This window comes from Hemitrygon akajei, chromosome 3 (assembly GCF_048418815.1).
Source record: "Hemitrygon akajei chromosome 3, sHemAka1.3, whole genome shotgun sequence".
In the NCBI taxonomy this organism is placed as follows: Eukaryota; Metazoa; Chordata; class Chondrichthyes; order Myliobatiformes; family Dasyatidae; genus Hemitrygon; species Hemitrygon akajei.
Window position 1 is genome coordinate 171,755,187 of NC_133126.1, and position 21,945 is coordinate 171,777,131.

The window sequence follows — 21,945 nt, forward strand, 5'->3', positions numbered from 1 at the left end:
TATCAGGACACCTCTCATCTCCATCGGTCCAAGGAGAAAAGGTGGAGTTCACTCAACCTATTCTCATAAGGCATGCTCCCCAATCCAGGTAACATCCTTGTAAATCTCCTCTGCACCCTTTCTATGGTTTCCACGTTCTTCCTGTAGTGAAGCGATCAGAACTGAGCACAGTACTCCAAGTGGGGTCTGACCAGGGTCCTATATAGCTGCAACATTACCCCTCGGCTCTTAATCTCAACCCCATGGTTGATGAAGGCCAATGCACTGTATGCCTTCTTAACCACAGAGTCAACCTGCGTAGCAGCTTTGAGTGTCCTATGGACTCGGACCCCAAGATCCCTCTGGTCCTCCACACAGCCAAGAGTCTTACCATTAATGCTATATTCTGCCATCATATTTGACCTACCAAATGAACCATCGCACACTTAACTTGGGGGAACTCCGTCTGCCACTTCTCAGCCCAGTTTTGCATCCGATCAATGTCCCACTGTAACCTCTGACAGCCCTCCACACTATCCACAATACCCCCAACATTTGTATTATCAGCAAATTTACTAACCCATCCCTCCACTTCCTCATCCAGGTCATTTATAAAAATCACGAAGAGAAGGGGTCCCAGAACAGATCCCTGAGGCACTCCACTGGTGACTGATCTCCATACAGAATATGACCTGTCTACAACTACTCTTTGCCTTCTGTGGGCAAGCTGGTTCTGGATCCATAAAGCAATGTCCCCTTGGATTCCATGCCTCCTTACTTTCTCAATAAGCCTTGCATGGGGTATCTTGTCAAATCACTTGCTGAAATCCATATACACTACATCCACTGCTGTACTTTCATCAATGTGTTTAGTCACATCCTCAAAAAATTCACTCAGGCTCGTGAGGCATGCCTGCCTTTGACTAAGCCATGCTGGCTAGTCCTAATATTATTATGCCTCTCCAAATGTTCATAAATCCTGCCTCTCAAGATCTTCTCCATCAACTTACCAACCACTGAAGTAAGACACACTGGTCTATAATTTCCTGGGCTATCTCTACTCCCTTTCTTGAATAAGGGAACAACATCCTCAACCCTCCAATCCTCTGGAACCTCTCCTGGCCCACTGATGATGCAAAGATCATTGTTAGTCTTTGCTGCAAGGCAGATGAAATCAAGTTACTGATCAGTTCCGACATACCTGCATTCTGGTGTGTCAATAAGATTTCTAACAATCCTGAGAATTGATTACATGAAAGACATCTTAGAACCATTTGGATCCTGCTAATCTTTGCCTTCCACCCACACTTGGGGAGGATTGTCACTGAGATTGTTTCTAAATACCACCTGACAAAAAGGCAACAAATAGAAAGTGATCTACAGAAAAGGAAATGACTGCCATACGCACCTGGACCTAAAATTCATAAGCTAATGAACTTTGGAAAAAGTGCAAAAATTTTACAACTGGTTGTCGGTACCTCGCTTAAATGTTTTTGTTTTTTCTTTAACAATTCTAGACTCAGAGTCGGATTCAATCAATGATTTGCGAAGGCGCATGTCCCTTGCCTCATATATCCATGAGCAGTATACGTTGACACATTGTTCCATTAGCAATCTGAAAGGAAATAGGGATCGAAGCATGTCGACCTGTGGCTCTAATAGTAGTGACTCTACAGAACCTCCAGATATTAGCAGGGAAATAGCATCCTTCCCACATGGTTTGGAAAATATTGCACATCAAGGCCAGAAAAGCTTGGTGCATTGGGAATCATCAAACAAATCGTTGTCTAACTTCGAACCCCTCAATAGCAAAGTAAGTACACTTCCACGTTTCCTAGTACATTGAATAATAACACATGCGTGAGGGCAGTCTTTTTTTATTCTATCTTAGTAATAGAGTAATGTTTATAAATGTGATGGAGGCTGAGTCTTTGAAATCCAGCCAGTGTTCAGTTTACCAAGTCAATGCAAACATTCCCAATTGACTCCATGATGAGTTTAGCTAGGTTACATGTAAAGGGAACTAATATAGTAGTTCAATTGAACAGCACTGTATCCAATAAAAGGGAGGTAAGGTTAAGTGGAGTGGCCCTGGGGAGCAGAAATTGTGAGAGTGGGAAGCGGAGACCTTGGTACAAGAGGCTTTCATGAAGGGCACGAGTAAGTACAGTGAAGATTTTATTTTTGCTATTCATCCTTAGTGCTTGAATCAGTGTGAGCAGGATGGCAGCCAGGACATTGGAATACTCGTCCTGCAAGATGTGGGAAGTCAGGGAATCTCACAAGGGATTCTGCGAACGTGGGAAGCAGAAAATACAGAGGGGGAGCAGTGAGGTGGTCTCAGTGAACTCCTGTTTGAAAGAGGAGGGAAACTGTTCAGTGAAGGCATACCTCAGAGGTGGAGCAGCAAGTCAGAGACACGAGAGATTCTACAGATGCTGTAAATCTGCTGATGCACCATCAATAACTCTCGGAGACTGGAAGTGAACGATAGGCTTTTATTAGCAGCAAAAAGGGCGCAGGACATCTCGGAGTGAGGGAGGAGCAGTGCCCCAATCGCCTTTATCCAGGGGTCTGTGGGAGGAGCCACAGGAGCAGTCAGCAGAGGGGCGTGTCCAGACAGGTATACATAGTTTACCACATCTGCAGAACATAATCTGGTTTTGCAGTCTGAACCAGAGAGGGACCAGTGTCCTCGCAATGCAATTTGCTTGTGCTACACGGCAGGGTTTAAACCAGATCGCAGGATTCAAAAGATGCAGGAGTTTTCTACAGCCTTTTTTAAGTGAACCTTACAGTCTCCCTGATGACTACACTGGTGGGAGGTGCATCCATCTGCAGCTCCTGCCAGACCAGGTCAAGGTACAGGAGCTGGACCTGGAATGCATTCGGGATCACCGGGGAGGCTGAGAACCTGATAAATAAGGCTTGTACTGAAGTAGTCATACAAAATAGAACAGTACAGCTCAGTACAGGCCCTTTGGCTGACTTTTTAACCTACTCCAAGATCAGTGTAACACTTCCCTCCCACTATGGCCTCCATTTTTCTGTCATCCTTGTGCCTGTGTAATACACTCTTAAAGGGCCCTCTACCACCACGCCTGGAAGCACATAACACTCTCTGTTTAAAATAAAACCTGCCTCTAACATCATCACTATACATTACATCAATGACCTTAAAATTATGCCTTCTTGTATTAGTTATTTCTGCCCTGGGAAAAAGGAACTGGCTGTCCACTCTATCAGTGCCTCTTATCATGTTATGCACCTCGTATTTTACATGGAATTAACAGGCTTCAAATAGTTGGGTGGTCACCTGGGGAGTAGGGAGCCACTGCAGGGTTTGTCTGTGGCCATTCCCTTCAGCAAAAGGCATACCCCTTTTGATACTGTTGATGGAATGTTTGTTTAAAGGCTAGCAGCAGTAGTTAGGTCCCTGGCTCTGAGGCTTGGGGGTGGGGTGCAGTCAGGCAAGGTGATTGATACTCATAGGAGATTCAATAGCAAGGGGACAGATAGAGGAGTCTTTGGCTGAAGGGGAGATTCTAGGCAGTGCACTGCTTCTTTGGTGCTGTTGGATTCTGGTGATTTAATCCAATGTTCTTTTAGAAATCAGAAAAAAGGCACAGAGCTTGTTGCTTCACAATTGATAGAACAGAGGAAAGTTAAGTAGACAGTGATAGGGGTTGACTAGTGAAGAGAAAGGTGACATTAAAAGAACTGAGAAGATTAAAATGGCATTGCTTTGTGTTTAGCTAATTTATACCCATAGATAAGGAAAAATTCTGTCCAAATATACATGTAATACTACTTAAATACAAGCATATAATTATATATATAATCTAATAATACATTTTAATTATATACAGTATGTGTGTGTGTATACTCCTTAAATACAAGCAGATAATTAATGGTTAAATTGCTAAGAAAATGGCAGTAAATCTAAGAATTAAACAGTTGGATCTAACAATCCCTCCTTTGATTCTAAATTGCACAATTAGAATCATTACATCTGAAAATTCAGCAACTAAATAAGCTGTGGTATCTATTTTATGTGTAAAATAATAAAAAAATACTATGTTTATGAAATCTCAAAGGGTATATATTCTTCAAAGTATTCATAAGATGATGTCACGGTTAGGCAAATTAGTAGGCACACTGATATGAGTTTGAACTAATCTATTAATGATCATTTGAACAAGTAAAGAGGATGCAAATTACCATAAGACATATTGGTATGAATACTTGTTCTCATAGTAAGCAGGCAAAATTGGCCAAAGTATAAAAACAACTAATATTAGAATAAACTTCATAATGTTTAGCTGTTCACTTGCTTGTAGTCTTCTGGTTAGTTAGTGATTTGCTCACTGTAGGCATTATGGCCAAGAGGCTACTAGCACATTAAGCACAGTGCTTGCTGTCCTCGTTGGATCCCACTTCAGCTTGTTTGCAGTAGCAGGCTTGTATCCACTAACTTTTATCTCCTACGAGGGGTGATTGATAAGTTCGTGGCCTAAGGTAGAAGGAGTCAATTTTAGAAAACCTAGCACATTTATTTTTCCTACATTTACACACTGAGTCCAGCAGTCGTGGAGCACACGGATCCCTTCTTTGTAGAAGTCGGTGCCTTGGACCTCCAGAAATGGTCCACAGCAGGGGTGATTGATAAGTTCGTAGCCTAAGGTAGAAGGAGATGAGTTATACAGCTCTCGTTACATGCTCATGCAAATCAACTCTTTGAGTGGTTATGTAGAAAGTTTGAAATTAATAACGTTTCCTTCCATCGTAGGCCACGAACTTATCAATCACCCCTCGTACTTTCACTGCAAAGCTGGTAACTAACAAACTTGATAAGGAGCTTCCCATCCAGCTCTCTGTTGGATCCTTATGCGATTTCGTAATCAAGATCCATTTGCCAGGAGTCAGGGTGTGTCTCCTTATGTTGGATCACTCCAAGTGGCATAAACCTGTTGAGAAGCAGACTGGACAGCTTGGGTTAATTTCACTAAACAGTTAACTAAACTGTCTGCTATAATGTGTCTGTCTGCCTCCCTGAGATTGAGGGCTCCCAGAAGTGACGTAGGATCTCCTGTTACCATCTCAAATGGACAGTTCAGTATTTTTGTTTGGAGTTGCTCTGATGCTACAAAAAACACAGGAAGAGCCAGAGGCCATGATATGCCTTCTCATGATTCTTGGTAATTGTTTAATGGTGTTATTCATTCGTTTGACTTGTCCTAATGACTCTGGACAATGAAAAGACTGTTCAATGTTCATTAGTCAACATAATTCCTGAGAAGCTCTCTCAGTGAAATGTGTACCTTGGTCAGAGTTGGTGTGACATGCAAAAACCATCTAGAGGTAGAGTTCTTGATCAGTTTTTGCTGCGTGTGTGACTGTGGCTTTCTTTGTTGGAATAACTTCCACCCACCTTGAAAACTTGTCCACTATTTCCTGTATGCCTGAGTATCCTTGGCACTTTACTGAAGAGATGTAGTCTACTTGTAAATATAAAAATGGACCAGGTGATGCAGGAGCACTTAATTGTGGTAGCTTTTCTGCTGCTCCAGGATTTGTTTTCTGGCAAGTCAAACATTTGTCAAGCTTGAACCTTGAACTTTTGATTCACTCTTTGAGTGATTATGCAGAAAGTTTGAAGTTAAGAACTCATCAGTTAATAACTCATTGGGGTGATTGATAAATCTGTGGCCTAGGGTAGAGGAGATGAGTTATTAACTTCAAACTTTCTGCATAATCACTCAAAGAGTTGAACTGCATGTGCATGTAAAGAGAGCTGTATAACTCATCTTCTTCTACCTTAGGCCATGACTTTATCAATCACCCATCTGTGGACACTTTCTGGAGGTCCAAGATCCATATGCTCCACGACCTCTGGACTAGGTGTGTAAATGTAGGAGGGGACTATGTTGAAAAATAAATGTGCTAGGTTTTCTAAAATTGACTCCTTCTACCTTAGGCCACGAGCTTATCAATCACTCCCCCCCCCCCCCCCCGTAATACTATGAGCATTAAAATCCCCTGACCATTAACAGGCTTCTAGCATTCCATTGTAAGATTTAAAAAAGAAAAATAAGGAAAAAAATTAACGGCTGTTCTCTAACCATTAGCTAACAAACCTCTTGCATTCCATTGTAAAAAAAATGAAAAGAAAAAAAAAACATTCACAACCTTACTTTGAAGTCCGAATATTATTTACCCGTCCTTGTAAAGTAGTGGTCGCCAACCCGTCGATCGTAATCGACTGGTCGATCTTTGAGACTTTCCCAGTAGATCCTGAAAAAAATGAAATACTGTTGAGAGATTGTTTCCAGGTTGCGGAGTTTTTGTTCTGTTCTTTCTGCCCAGTGCGCATGCGCATCGCTCCCCTGTACTACACAGTGTACTTCAGTGGTCCCCAACCACCGGGCCACGAGGAAACGATATGAGTCAGCTGCACCTTTCCTCATTCCCTGTCATGGCCACTGTTGAACTTGAATCCACGCGAGGTCATCAGTCGCCTAAATGCAGTGACACCCTCGCGCCAGTGTTCAGCTCGTGCGGTCGGCGCGAACCGCTGATGCTACTGGCCCGGAGCGCGGACAGATGGGCACCGCCTCTGAACCTGTTTAACACACCGAATGTTCGTGGGGAACCCAGTGCTAAAATATTCGCAGACGACCTAATTCGGGCTCAGGGTTTTGTAAGTATCAGAGTTGCTACCCTCGCTGTGATCTGCTGAAACAAATTTTAGTCGGCTGATAGATCCTACGGGGGGGGGGGGGGGTGGGTGCGTGCCCTTTCGCTCTCCTCGCTCGGTCGTTTTCTCTGGACTGCGACTGCTGCGGCCCCAGTATGGGGACCTCCGGCCCTGACATTGTCCTTTCACCCCAACCACGACCAGCCGCACCTGGCCAGGGCGTCTGGCGGCGGGCGGGCAGAGGCTGGAGTTCGGGCCGGGAGGCTGTCTAATGAGGCAATGAAGCCCTCAAACCTGCTTCAGTACCCTGAGTCCAAGCACCCTGCACTTAAAGACAAACCTACTGAGTTTTTTCAGCAGAAAAAACGCGAGCAGCGCGGGACAGCAGCTAAGTGCCAAGAGCCGGAAAAACTAAATTGCGGAATAGACTGGACATAAGAAACCTGCTTCGAGTATTGCTGTATTCCCGTTGTGTTTAACAGCCCTCCCCCCCATTAGCTGGTCTGCAAGAATATTGTCAATATTAAACCGGTCTGTGGTGCAAAGAAGGGTGGGTACCGCTGGTGTTTATGCATTATTTCTACTTCCGGGTTGCGGGGTTTTACTTCTGGTCTTTTCTGCCCCCCCCCCCCCCAGTGTGCATGCGTGTAACTAATCAATTTGGAATTGATCTCGCCTTTCACTAAGGCCGAGGTAGGGGATCTTGGGCTTAAAAAGGTTGGTGACCACTATTGTAAAGCATCGTTAATAATCTCTAAGCTAAGTACTTTCTGAAGGCTCTCTGCATATGATATGCCCATTTTCACCTGAACACACCGAGCTCCCACAGCTTTCCTATATAAGCAGAGCTAGGATCTCCTCCACAATTGCTAAATTTGGCTAATGTCTTCTCCACAATCTGGATGATGGGGTGGTAAATTGGATTAGTAAGTATGCAGATGATACTAAGGTAGGTGGCGTTGTGGATAATGAAGTAGGTTTTCAAAGCTTGCAGAGAGATTTAGGCCAGTTAGAAAAGTGGGCTGAAAGATGGCAGATGGAGTTTAATACTGATAAGTGTGAGGTGCTACATTTTGGTAGGAATAATCCAAATAGGACGTACATGGTAAATGGTAGGGCATTGAAGAATGCAGTAGAACAGAGTGTTCTAGGAATAATGGTGCATAGTTCCCTGAAGGTGGAATCTCATGTGGATAGGGTGGTGAAGAAAGCTTTTGGTATGCTGGCCTTTATAAATCAGAGCATTGAGTATAGGAGTTGGGATGTAATGTTAACATTGTACAAGGTATTGGTAAGGCCGAATTTGGAGTATTGTGTACAGTTCTGGTCACTGAATTATAGGAAAGATGTCAACAAAATAGAGAGAGTACAGAGAAGATTTACTAGAATGTTACCTGGGTTTCAGCACCTAAGTTACAGGGAAAGGTTGAACAAGTTAGGTCTTTATTCTTTGGAGCGTAGAAGGTTGAGGGGGGACTTGATAGAGGTATTTAAAATTATGAGGGGGATAGATAGAGTTGACGTGGTTAGGCTTTTTCCATTGAGAGTAGGGGAGAATCAAACAAGAGGACATGAGTTGAGAGTTAGGGGGCAAAAGTTTAAGGGTAACACAAGGGGGAATTTCTTTACTCAGAGAGTGGTAGCTGTGTGGAATGAGCTTCCAGTAGAAGTGGTAGAGGCAGGTTCGGTATTGTCATTTAAAGTAAAATTGGATAGGTATATGGACAGGAAAGGAATGGAGGGTTATGGGCTGAGTGCAGGTCAGTGGGATTAGGTGAGAGTAAGCATTCGGCATGGACCAGAAGGGCCGAGATGACCTGTTTCCGTGCTGTAATTGTTATAGGGTTATATGGTTATAATGACCATAATCATGTTCTCCAGCACACCTATAACATCACTTTTCACCACTATACACAGCTGCTATATGGCCAAACCTCTGGCACTGAAAACACCTCTGAAGGGCTGGTACACATACTCAAACTATTAAATTCATATACCCTAAATTAACCCTATCCTGCAACCTTTTCCTATCGAATCAAATCAACACGGGTAAGCTCTCTGTTCTTACTCCACCATGAAACCTTTTAAATGTTTAGCATTTGCAACTTTTCCCTTGACTAAATTCTTTTTAACGTAGTCCATGGAGATATATATACGTAGAGGCACTCCTGTGATTACTCTCTAAAACAACAGTTGTTCAATATAATTCCTTGGTGTTACAAGATTCTTCCTACAGCTTTTAACCCCAAAGCTCTCTCACATTGCTTACTATCTTTGCAAAACTCTAAGAGTGCTCCATCTATTAAACGTTTTGCGCTTACAATATATCCTAATGCTTTTTTCAAATCCTCAGTTAATTTATTCAGCTTGATATCAGAAACAGGTCCATATTCAAAACTCAACAACACCTTCAACTATTCTCCTTCTTTTATTGAAATCCTCTCTGCTGCCTTTGTCACGTCACTACAATCCTTAATTCACTGCTCGTTTTGCCGTTTCCCAGAAACCTGCCGTTTGCCTTCCTCCATATAACTTCTATCAGCCAGTACGATTTTCATTCATGATCTCTGTCTTCTTCATCACTTCCTGATATCTGTATCCCCCAACCAACCCTCCTCCAGTCTGGCTGCTATTTCATGGGTCAACTGGTCAAGAGAAAAGCTGAGAAAAAAGAACTAAGAAGGTTAAGATGCTGCTATTTTATGTTTAATTACTTAATACCCACAGATAAGGAAAAATTCCATTTAAAATATAGATAAGACTTAACCAATCAGAAAGCTATTACTCAATACTGCAGTACTAAGTTAACCAATGAGAAAGCACTTACTCAAGTAATGCAGAGCAAAGAAACTTCCAGAGCTTTATGGAATTATACTTTGCATAGCCACGAGAGGCATATTAAACTTACAGATACATATAACAACTACTTAAAAGACAAGCAGATAATTAATTATTAAATTACAGAGAAAGTAACAAGAGTCTAACCTTAGAATGAAGTAATTGGATCCAACAATGCCTGGGTCAAGCATCTCTCCAAGTGGCTTCAGAAAATTCTCATGAGGGAGGGTGAACAAACAGAGGTTGTTACAAAAAACAATGGTAGAACAAAGCTGTTATGAGACTCTTCCAAATGCACCAGCTTCCGGGATTTAGGCACTTTAACTCCCCGGAGTCGGATAATTGGTGTGGCCCCTTTAAGGTTTCTGAACAGTCCCGCTAATTGGTAATTATGTTTTGGGCGCCAAGAATCAAATATTTAAAGAGCACCTAAACTGAGGTTTGTTGCTGGATCGTAAGCCCACTAGTGATATCATCTAGCGTTTGTTTTGTGTTCCGATCCAGTATAATAGTGTCTTGAACCTTGTGTCAGATACCCCAGCATTTGGGTGCAAACCATCCTTGTCAGGGACTCTCGTCACAGTGCGATTGAACCAACATGGAACCAGTGGGTACGGGAGCCTTCCGTCAGCTGTGGCCAACCACAGTGAGAAAACTTCCAGACAGAGCCTGGAGATACACGACCTCCAGGTCAGCGTGTGCCAGCTGTTGCAGGAGGGAAGCCAAAGTCACTCAGATAAGGCTGCCGGTCGCCCCGCAGAGATTTGATGGTGACCTGGGTTCTTGCCATGGCTTCCTCTTCCAATGCTCATTAGTATTTGAACTCCAGCCGTGCTGGTTCCCTTCAGAGTGTGGACATGTGGCCTTCATTATCTCTTTTCTGAGTGGGAGAGCCCTGGCCTGGGCCACTGCGCACTGGGAACGCAGACTAGAGATTTGCTCTGATGCGGAGGAATTCATGGCGCCATAAGGAAAGTGTTCCCTCGCCCCTCCAGAGCCAGCTGACTCAGACCATCTAATGGAGATTTGACAGGGGGATGTTCAGTGGCCAACTTCGTGATCGAATTTCAGGCCTTGGCCCAAGAAAGTGGTTGGAACGAGGAGGCGCTGGCCACGCTATACCACCATAGGCTCCGAGATGAACTGAAGGATGCCCTCGCTTTGGGAGAGCCAGCAGAGAACTTAGAGGTTCTGATTGACCAGACCATCCATTTCAATAATGTCTGGCAGAGCGAAAATGGAACCACTTCAGGAGGTCAAAGAAAGCCGGTCCGAGCCCGGTCCCCATGCATTACAGTTCCGTTCTCCAACCTTGGACCGTGACCAGCTCGTCGCCTGCTCAAGATCCAGTTGAACCTTTACAGGTCAGTGGCATTGGACTCTCTGCCAATGAGAAGTCCTGGTGTTGGAGTCAAGGTCACCTGCAAGCCAAATTTCCGAAGCTGCAGCCACCTGGATGTCTGCTAAGACCATCCAGTGTCAGGAGGACTGTGATGCTCAATCCCGTGGATTCCGGTTTTGTGCTGAAGGTGGAATTCACCTGGGGTGAGAACTTGAGGTAGCTGAAAGATTTTGTGGACGCTGGGACAGTGGGTAATTTACTAGATTTACGAACCATCCATCAGTTCGACACACCGCTACAAGAGTTGAGCCAGTCCATGCCCACAGCTGTCTTGGAAGGCTGCCAGCTAGGTTCTAGGCAGATCCATCAACAGACTGTGGTGTTGCAGATGAGAGTCGGAGATCATGAGAAAGGCATTAGTTTCTACATTATTGACTCTCCACTCATACCCCTGATCCTTGGGCATCCTTGGCCATTCCAGCATAACCCATCCATGGACTGGAGGGAGGGGAGAATCACTGCTTGGTCCAGTCATTGTAGAAGGTCTTGTTTGCAGCATGGTGTTCCGACACCCAGATGCTCCAGTGACCACCTAGCAGAAAGGAGACAGCTTTCCGTGCAAGGGAACCTGAGACCTTCTGCAGACCTAGTTCTGTCCTCAAGAGCGGACAAGCTGGTTCCAGCCAACGGGACTGGGTGAGTCCTGACACCGTCCAGCTGAATTTTTTGAGCATGTGACTAAACACATTGATGAAGGTAGAGCTGTAGATGTAGTGTATATGGATTTCAGTAAGGCATTTAATAAGGTACCCTATGCAAGGCTTATTGAGAAAGTAAGGAGGTATGGGATTCAAGGGAAATTGCTTTGTGGATCCAGGACTGGCTTGCCCACAGAAGGCAAAGAGTGGTTGTAGATGGATCATATTCTGCATGGAGGTCGGTGACCAGTGGAGTGCCTCAGGGATCGGTACTGGGACCCCTACTCTTCGTGATGTTTATAAATGACCTGAATGAGGAAGTGGAGGGATGGGTTAGTAAATTTGCTGATGACACAAAGGTTTGTGGTGTTGTGGATAGTGTGGAGGGCTGTCAGAGCTTACAGCGGGACATTGATAGGAAAGAAAACTGGGCTGAGAAGTGGCAGCTGGAGTTCAACCCAGAAAGTGTGAGGTGGTTCATTTTGGTAGGTCAAATATGATGGCAGAATATAGTATTAATGATAAGACTCTTGGCAGTGTGGAGGATCAGAGGGATCTTGGGGTCTGAGTCCATAGGACACCCAAAGCTGCTTTGCAGGTTGACTCTGTGGTTAAGAAGGCATACGGTGCAATGACCTTCATCAATCATGGAATTGAGTTTAAGAGCTGAGAAGTAATGTTGCAGTTATATAGGACCCTGGTCAGACCCCACTTGGAGTACTGTGCTCAATTCTGATCGCCTCACTACAGGAAGAATGTGGAAACCATAGAAAGGGTGCAGAGGAGATTTACATGGATGTTGCCTGGTTTGGGGAGCATGCCTTATGAGAATAGGTTGTGTGAACTCAATATTTTCTCCTTGAAGTGACGGAGGATGAACAGTGACCTGATAGAGGTGTACAAGATGATGAGAGGCATAGATTGTGTGGACAGTCAGAGGCTTTACCCAGGGCTGAAATGGCTAGCATGAGAGGGCACAGTTTTAAGGTGCTTGGAAGTGGGTACAGAGGAGATGTCAGGGGTAAGTCTTTTACACAGAGAGTGGTGAGTGCGTGGAATGGGCTGCCGGCGATGGTGGTGGAGGTGGATACGATAGGGTCTTTTAAGAGACTCCTGGAAAAGTACATAGAGCTTAGAAAAATAGAGTGCTATGGGTAACCCAAGATAATTTCTAAAGTAAGTACACGTTCGGTACAGCTTTGTGGGCCGAAGGACCTGCGTTGTGCTGTAGGTTTTCTATGTTTCTATGGAACTAGGGAGAGGGATTCTCTAGTTCAGGAGAGGCCCAGGTAGTCTGGGAACTTGCTGCTAAGGTTTAGGAATCTAGCCATCAGGTCTGAAGGAAGGGAAAGACACCTTTACCCTAATCCTTGAACCCTATTCCCGGGGGCACGAACCCTCTGTAAAGTCTTGCAGCTGTTGCCAGAGGATAGAGACAGTGATCTGGAATTTTCTTTGGCCACTGTTTCTACAAATGAGCTCTGTAAGCGTAGGGAGAGGACTCACAGTTCTGTCAAATCTCGCCTGCCACCTACGAAGCCTCAGGAGTCATCCTCGAAGGAAGGACCGAGGGGACAGCAACACCCAGACCGGTGAAAGTCCCTTCCATCCACAAGGACTTGGAAGAGGTCCTCAGCAAGGGAAAGGCCTTACCACAGCGACAGACCTGCTGCCTGGTACCCATCCCCTGTGGAGTCGATTGTATGCGCTCTCACGCCCAGAGAGAAGCGCAGTGGAGGAGTATATAAAGGAAGCTCTTGAACGGACTTCATTCAGCTCTCCATCTCACCCGCTGGTGCAGGATTCTTTGTACAAAAGAAAGATGGGAGCCTGCGGCCATGCATTGATTATAAGGGATTAAACCGCATAATGGCCAAGAATTGCTATCTTCTTCCACTCATGAATATGGTCTTCAAGATACTCTTAGGGGTGAGGGTATTCACAAAGCTAGACCTATAGAGTGCCTGCAGTCTGGTCTGTATTAGAAAAGGTGAAGAGTGGAAGACTGTACCCAATACACCGACCGGGCACTACAAGAACCTCGTTATGCCCTTGTGAATGTTCCAACCATCTTCCAGGCCTTTATAAAATTATGTGCTCTGGGATACTCTCCATAAGAATGCCTTTGTCTACTTCGATGATATCCTAGTCTTCCCGATGTCTATGGAGGAGCACGTCGCTCATGTCAGGGACATTTTAAAGAGGCTTCTAGACCATGGACTTTACGTCAAGTTGGAAGGCATCAGGAAGTTCAGCTCGGTAGTAGCTCTGCTGATGGCCCTAACTGAGAAATCCATGGGCCCTTTTGTCTGGACCACCAAAGTGGAGGCTGCTTTTGTGGAGCTTAAACAGCGGTTCACAACAGCTCCCATCTTGGTTTCTCCTAGCCCAGACCTTCCCTTCAACGTGGAGGTGGACGCTTCAGACATCGGTGTGGGTGCCATCTTGCCGCAATGACAGTAAACTGCGCCTACGTGCATTCTTCTCCAGGAGGCTATCCCAGAGAGAAACAATGACATTGGGAACTGGGAGCATTTTGAAGTTAAGTTAGTCTTGGAGGAATAGCGTCACTGGCTAAAGGAGGGCCAAGAACCCTTTTATTATTTGGACTAACCACAAGAACTTGGCTTATATTCAGGAGGCGAAGAGACTAAATTCCAGGCAGGCCGGGTGAGCTCTTTTCATTAACTGCTTTGAATTCATCCTGATCTACTAACCAGGATCAAAAAACCAGAAGCCAAGTGTCCTCTACAGTCATTTTGTTGAACCGGAACGAGAGGAGCAGCCTACTGCCATGTTGCGCCAAGCCAGGGTGGTAGCGCCAATTCGTTGGGGAATCACAAACGTTGTTTACAAGGCCTCCGATGAATGGTCCTCCAGATCGGCTGCTCATCCCAAGTTCCACCCTGTCCCAGACATTCCAAAGGGGAAGCTCATTGAGAATGACCACGCACCCAGGGATTGCCAGAACCCTTGACTTTATCAAGACCTGGTATTGGGCCTGGAATGACGAAAAAGGTTTGGCAATATATGTAGGCATGTGAGGTGTGTGACCAGAACAAGGAGCCCCATACCTGATCTCAAGGGCTCCTCCACCCTCTACCTGTTCTGGAAAGACCATGGATGCATCTCTCCATGGACTTTGTCAGCGGTCTCATTGGTCATCATGGTAATTGTCTATAGGTTTTCAAATCCTCAAGCTCATTGCCTTTGAGAAGCTATTGTCTGTGGTGGAGATGGCTGAGATTGTCCTGGACCAGGTCTTCAAGATCCTCGGATTCCTGGTGGACATTGTCTTAAACCATGGTCCGCATCTCAGATCATTTCTGGAGGGTGTTCTGAAAACTGATAGGGTAACAGCAAGCCTTTCCTCTGGATTTCATGCACAGTCCAACAGCCAGACGGAGCGGACCAACCCTGATTTTGAACATACCCTCTGATGCTGACCTTGGAAAGACCCGATGAGTGGTGTGACCATTTGATGTCACCCACAGCTCCTTACAGTTTTCAGCACATGAATGTCACCGTATGAGTACCAGTTTGGTTATCCTCCTCCTCTGATTTCGGAACAAGAACAAGGTTAGGGTCGCTGTGGCTGAAGATCTCATCCAAGGGAGATTTTGCTGGACTCTACCCAGAAAGCGGAGACCAAGGTGAACCAAAGAAGAAGTCAGGGACTTACTTTACAGCCTGGGCAACAGGTCTGGCTGTCCACCCATGATTTGGCCCTCCGTGTGGAATCTAGAAAGTTAGCACCAAATTCATTGAACCCTTCAAAGTCCTGAGGAAAGTAAACCCAGTGGCTTACACCTTCCAGCTCCCCAAGACCCTAAAGATCAATCCCACCTTCCACATCTCTAAATTGAAAACCTAGCCCCACCACCACACAGGTTTATCGAGGGAGAACAGGACTTTACGGTGAGAAGAGGACTCAGGTACTGTTCGGTGTGTTCGGCAATCCGTTGTGGACCAGGAAGGATTCGGACCCGAGGAGAGGTGCTGGGTGCCTGAAAGAGATATCATGTATCCAGCACTCATCCACGATTACCATCACCACCTCTCGGTCAGGAGTCAGCCGTGGGGGGATGGGGGTCCTGTTACGAGACGCTCCCAACTACGCCATCTTCCGGGATTTAGATGCTCTAACTCCCCGGAATACGGATAGCTGGCTTGGCCCGTTTAAGAGTTCAATGTGGTGCCGCTAATTAACAATCATGTTTTGGGCGCCAAGAATCAAGTATTTACAGAGGTTCAGCGCTCAGTCATAAGCCTACTCGTGATATTGTCTAGCGTTTGTTTTGTGCTCAGTTCTCCATCCATTTTGATCCCGTGTCTCAAACCTCGCTTCGGATACTCCAATATTTGGGCCTGAACCAACCTCATCAGGGACTTTCATCACAAAAGGACCTGAAAAATGAATATCTGGAGTTCGGCAGGAAGAAACAAGAACTCGAGGGTAGTGATCTCTGGATTACTCTTGGTGCCAATTAGCAAGATCAGAAATAGAAGTAACGGCCAGGTGAATCTGTGGCTCGTACAAGGGGCAGGGATTCATAGTCTTGAACTGTTGGGATCTCTTCTGGGTTTGAGGTGAATTGCACAAGAGGGATGCCTTGCACTTAAAGCAGGGAGGAACCAATTTTCAGAGAAATTTACTAATGCTACATAAACTAATGCTATTAAACTCTTCTCAGGTTCCCTGCTGGGTACAGGTATCACTTTTAACTGATGTTTCAATGACGAACTCCGCCATCTTCATCAGGGATAATGGTCAGGCATGTCTAATCTGTCTAAATTTATACCCCCATCGTCTGTCTGTCCCGGTTGGTTAGTCTTCAACCAATCAAGTTTCTACTGTCCTATTTTGTTTATAATCGAATTCCAATTCTTAGTTGGAGTGGGACCTTTGTCATTGTTAAAATTCTTTTCCTCTAGTTTTATTTCAATTACTTCCATCACCAGGCTGTTCCAAAAGCCTTTGGTGAGGCACGGTAGTTTTGTGTTTTTAAAGTCAATTCTATGGCCATTGCGAGTGCAATGTTCTGCCACGTCCAATTTCTCCAGGATACCCAAATGAATACACCTCCTGTGCTCCTCGATGCGGATTTCCACCGTGCGTCCCATCTGGTTGATATACACTGCTCTGCAATCACAGGGAATCCTGCAAATGCCAGCCGACCTGAGTTCCAGGTCACCTTTGACTAACATAAGCTGTGATTTGAGCTTCCTTACAGGTTTATGGATGGTGTTAATCCAGTATTTCATCAGGATCCTGACAACTCTTCTAGAAACAGTGGAAATATAGGTAAGACAGGGTTCCTCCTTGTTGTTAGGGCTCCTGGTTTTTCCAATGGCCTTTTTTAAGAGCACGATTGATCACAGCTTGAATCACAGCTTATGCGGGTCAAAGATGACCTGGGTCTCAGTACGGTTGGCATTTGCCAGATTTCTTGTGAATGCGGAGGAGCATATATCAGCCAGATGGGACACACAGTGGAAACCGGAATCAAGGAGCACAGGAAGGGTGGACAATGGGGGTATCGATACCACCAGACTCGACACGCCCAGGCATCATCCCTGATGAAGATGGCTGAGTTTGTTACTGAAATGTCGGTTAAAATCAATACCTGTACCTGGTGGAAAGTCTGAGAAAAGTTTATTTGTCATATATGCTGGGAAAGCACGGGCAGGTTTAAACCAGTTTGTCGGGTGGGTTGGGGTGGGACTCAGAGCAGGAGAAAGTTATGGGATAAAGCAGTACACAGTGTGAGCCAGCCTGTTAATCAGGATAGCCAGGGACAAAGTAAAAGGTGTGAAAGAGAATACTTAATAAAACTGCGTTTGTTTCAATGCTCGAGGTTTAACAGGTAAGGCAGACAAACTCCGTGGTTAGTATTGTCTCATTGGGCTGAAGAGCCTGTATCCTTTCTGCATTGCTCTATGATTGTAGCTTTGAGGCCAGAATTCGTGATTGATCTGGGTATGAATGATTTGCAGTGTTCTGTACACAGAACCTGCTCTGCACTGATGAATGAGGAAGCAGCCAGAACAAAGGTAAAGTTTGCAGAAAGAAGGTAAAGGTGACGCGCTGCGTGAGGGTATCAGCCTCTGATTTTAAGGCACAAGTAATTGAGTCAAAATATAAAGTTTTCTCTCTATTGTTGACTGAATCATTTCAACTAATTAGTTTTCATAACAGTTTGACAAGTTAAACTGGTTGTATTGGAGCTTGTAAAAAGCATTCACCTTTGCAGATCTTCTGGTGAGGCTTATCTTGTAAGTATTTCTGTAACTGTGGAGATGAAACTTCAGTTTCCAATGCAGCCCATTGAGGAAGGGGCTTGAAGCATTACATTTACCAGCATACTTCCAAATGTAATAAATCCACAGATCTTGCAGCCATGATTCAGTAAAGAGAATGAAATGGAATGAGAAACGGCCCTTCTGTAGCTCGTGCATAAATTGCTGCAAAGTGATAGCTACCCATCCATTTAATTCAAAAAGCAGCTGGCCTGAGGATGGTGGTCAGGCAGCACTTGAGGAGGTGACGAGATAGGCGATGCTTTGGGTTGTAAAAGCTCGACAAGTGTCCACTATCCCTTCATCTCCACAGATGCAGCCTGAGTTCCTCCAGCAGCTAGTTCTTTGCTCCATATTACAGCATCTGCAGTCCCTTGCGTCTCCAGACTACTTAGTTTCCTGATAAACGTTTATAACGGTTCAGATTCCGATTCATTTATCACATGTACGTCGGAACGTACAGTGAAGTGGGCCGGTCGCGTCAACAACCACCACCAGCTGCGGGCAGCCAGCAATTATCGCCACACATTCCGATGCCAACATTGCATACCCACCACGCTGGCAGAACATGGCAGAAGTAGCAACAACAGAGCAACAGCAAATGCCTTACTTCTGTCCCAACTACCCGCTCACACACACACCAGTCCTCTAACCCCAGTGCAATCTGTCTCCGGGCCTCTAGACTTCACTGGACTCTGACTTGCAGACACTGGGCTTTCAACTTCCCCAGGGTATTAGATATCTATCTAATTCAGAGAAGAGTACAGTAAAGATTGCCTCTAATTTATTTACGTTTTATATTGGGCTGAGAAATGTTTCACTTATCCAGGTCAGCTATCCCAGTGGGGGGATGAAATTCTCTCATTCACTTTCAGGGCTTCCTTGGAATTGACCCTGCTTCAGATGAGGCAAGGAGAAAGAGAAAACTGATGGCGCAAGCAGCCCTTTCTGGCCGGAGTTTCTCGTCACCAAATGGCCAACTGGATATGCATTACCTGCGCAAGGCGTTAGAGAAGGTCTCCTCAGCAAAGTCTCACAACTGGTCCATTGGAGGAAGAATGAACGACATCGATCATGTATCACAACAATTTCAGGCTGACAGTAGTTCAAGGAAGAGCATCAATGATTCCAGTAAGTTTTCAGAGGTAAACAGCCGATTCTAAGAAGCTGAGATGCTCATTTAATGATTTCACAGTTGTTGTTGAAGATTTAACACATTTTTCTCAAAATTATCAAGAACTTCTCTGGTGACCTGCAATATTCCTGAGCTAGTTAGGTAAGAAATGTAAATTTTTATTTTTATTTTACTTTAGCGGTACAGCGTGGAATAGGCCCTTCTGGCTCTTCGAGCCATATTGCCCCAGCAACCCTCGACAAACCTGATTAACCCTAACCTAATCACGGGACAATTTATAGTAACTAATTATCCTACCCGGATTGGCTTTGGACTGTAGGAGGAAACCAGAGCACGAGGGAGAAACTCACACATTTCACTGGGGGGACATACAGAGACTCCTCATACAGCGATTACTTACAGAATGGCGCCGGAATTGAACTCTGACCTCCAGAATGGCCCAAGCTGTAGTAGCGCCCAACAACGTACAATATATCCATATTATTTTGATTTTAAGGTTTGTATTGTATGTGATCAGGTTAGTAGTTCTGCAATAAATTCCCGAGTGACCTTGAATGCAAGTGGGATCTAATGTACTTAGGTAGTAATTAAGAATGGATAGAGCTTCTGCTCTTGTTCTGTATCCAATGATCCTTGAAATTGTGTATACAAACAAGTACTTTCATTGAAAAAGGCATTAGATTTAACCAGAATAATTTCCATTTTGTGAACCTGTTCACCATCTAAAATATGTCCATACATGACTGATGGATGATTGCACTGCATTCAGTAACTCTACTTCAAACATGTCCTTGGCATGGAGCACCATAATAAAATTTACCTAATCAGAGAACAGGTGATTTTTTTGTAGTAAAATACAGTAAATCATGTAAACCCTTGCATTCCTGGTGAACGCACTTCACAAAGCGAGGAAAGGTCTGTGTCTTTGCAACTGCTTTCTAACTGTTTTACATTGAGCTAACTGTGCACTATAGGGTCTGTTACCAGCGGTGCTGCTCACTTGACATTTGGTTCCATTGTGTAATGAAAATATTTTAAAATTCCATCCATGTTCTTTTCTGATTCAACAGGTTGAAATACTTGCAAACAAAGGGGGCACTATACACTTATTAGACCACAAGAAATCACGTCATTAGAGTTATATAAAGCAAACAAAACAGAAAGAAAGACAAATGGTTAATGAGATAGTATACAAAAGCAAAATAATATCTGTACTTATCCATTAAATGCACTGATCTATGCAATGCCAGAGGAAACCAGTGATCCAACAACCTTTTACATAGCTTTCTCTGTTTCTCTATGCCTTTGGGTCTCTGTGTTAATTAACAGCTTCCTGATCAACATGGATTTCTATTCCATGGAGAAGATCAGAATCAGGTTTAATATCACCGGCATATGTTGTGAAATTTGTTAACTTTAAAATAAATAAAGGGTTAAACACCAGATAAAGAAGCAAGCAAGAAAACACATTAAACATAGAAGCAAGCAATAACATAATTGTCTCTTCTAGCAACAAGAAAGCCTACTCTTTATTACAAAATTATTCACTAGGTTCAGAGAAGATCAGACTGTGTAACTCATTTGGCATGGCAAGTTTCACGACCCCAGCAATTGTGTTGCTTTATGAGTAATCTCTTTTCTATTTCAGGAATCATGGTTGCCAATGTGCACAGAGCAAACTGTTAAGAATGTATATTGAGATGCATTGATCAGAACAGTGTTCATTTTCTCCCCTGATGTTTCTCTGTATCGTACCATAGCACCTTTTATGCCCACCCGAGAGGATGAACAGGATTTCAGTTTGAGATCTAAGCTGAAAGACCGCACTTCCATCATTCCACCACTTCCCCAGTTCTGCACTGGATTATCAACCTATATTTTAGCGCTTAAATGCAACTCATAAACTGGGATTCTTATTTCTGAGTTTGTCCATACTTTTCCCCGTAGATACTCTTCTGTTTCAGGCGGGGACTCCGGAGTGGGACACATTCTTCGATCCTGAGAATCTCTTCTTGCCGGTGACCTCGGATGAGTCGGGCTCGACAGAAGTGAACGGCACACACACAATGCAATGCAAGTCAGTGATTCATGGTTTAATCGGGGGGAAGTCAGTCACATGGGAGGCAACGGCCAACCTCTCCCCCCTCTACCATGCTTCGGTTGAACAGGAGGCACCGTGCACCCCTGAAAACCCCTGGGCAGGGATCCTGCATCAGTTGACTGTGCATTCAGTCATCAGAGACTTTGAGAACATGGCAGAGAAAACAAGTGATGTTGAATATGGTAAATGTATTTCTAGCATCTTCCCACATAAAATCGATCAGGCTGCAAATTCCATTCCGAAGTATTGCTTTTTATTTGCTAATTAAGAGTTTTGTAATTAAATCAGCGGACAGTTGAAATATTCTGTCATGTACCTCCTTGGACATGCCTTCCTGGATTAACATCTGCTTCTCCTGCATAACTTAGCCATGTCAGAGGAACTGGGGCGATCAGGTGGAAAGACAAAAAGGGGCAGAGGGGAAGCAGCTCACCTGAAATTGGAGAGTTCAGTGATGGTGCTGTCTCTGATCTATTTATCTCATTCGTCATATTGTTTCTTGCAGTGGCACAGGGTTACCTGTAGCTCAGGATTCTATCTGGGAGCTTTCTATACACAGTCAAGATCACTGATCCCCCTCACTGCCTTAGATGGCACAGGGTAAAGTTCCTATAAAGCCCAATATCGTTCCCAATGAGCAATATGGCAAAGATGTGGCTGATGGGATCTTGTCCTCTTGCAAATGACACAGGTCCTGTTTCAGCACATGAACCTCAATGTTAACTGCCTCAATGCTGTTTCAATATGCTTTTACTGATTTCACAATATTTTCTGAGAGCTTGTTTGGGTTTTGGCATCATAGTTAGTACAACAAAGAAAGATGAAACCTAATTCCTAAGCAGATATACACAGTCT

The 21,945-nt window shown here is 44.4% G+C and overlaps 1 protein-coding gene across 10 annotated transcripts in view; it reads left to right on the top strand.

Annotated features, from left to right (window-relative positions):
* Nucleotides 1-21,945, top strand: part of vwa5b2 (von Willebrand factor A domain containing 5B2) — a 170,817-nt gene that overhangs the window by 119,318 nt on the left and 29,554 nt on the right. For all 10 annotated transcript variants that reach the window (XM_073041325.1, XM_073041327.1, XM_073041329.1 and 7 more), the window contains 3 exons: nucleotides 1,497-1,792; nucleotides 18,730-18,985; nucleotides 20,937-21,272. In XM_073041325.1, coding sequence (XP_072897426.1) covers nucleotides 1,497-1,792; nucleotides 18,730-18,985; nucleotides 20,937-21,272 — 888 coding nt within the window. The remainder of the gene's footprint in view (nucleotides 1-1,496; nucleotides 1,793-18,729; nucleotides 18,986-20,936; nucleotides 21,273-21,945) is intronic.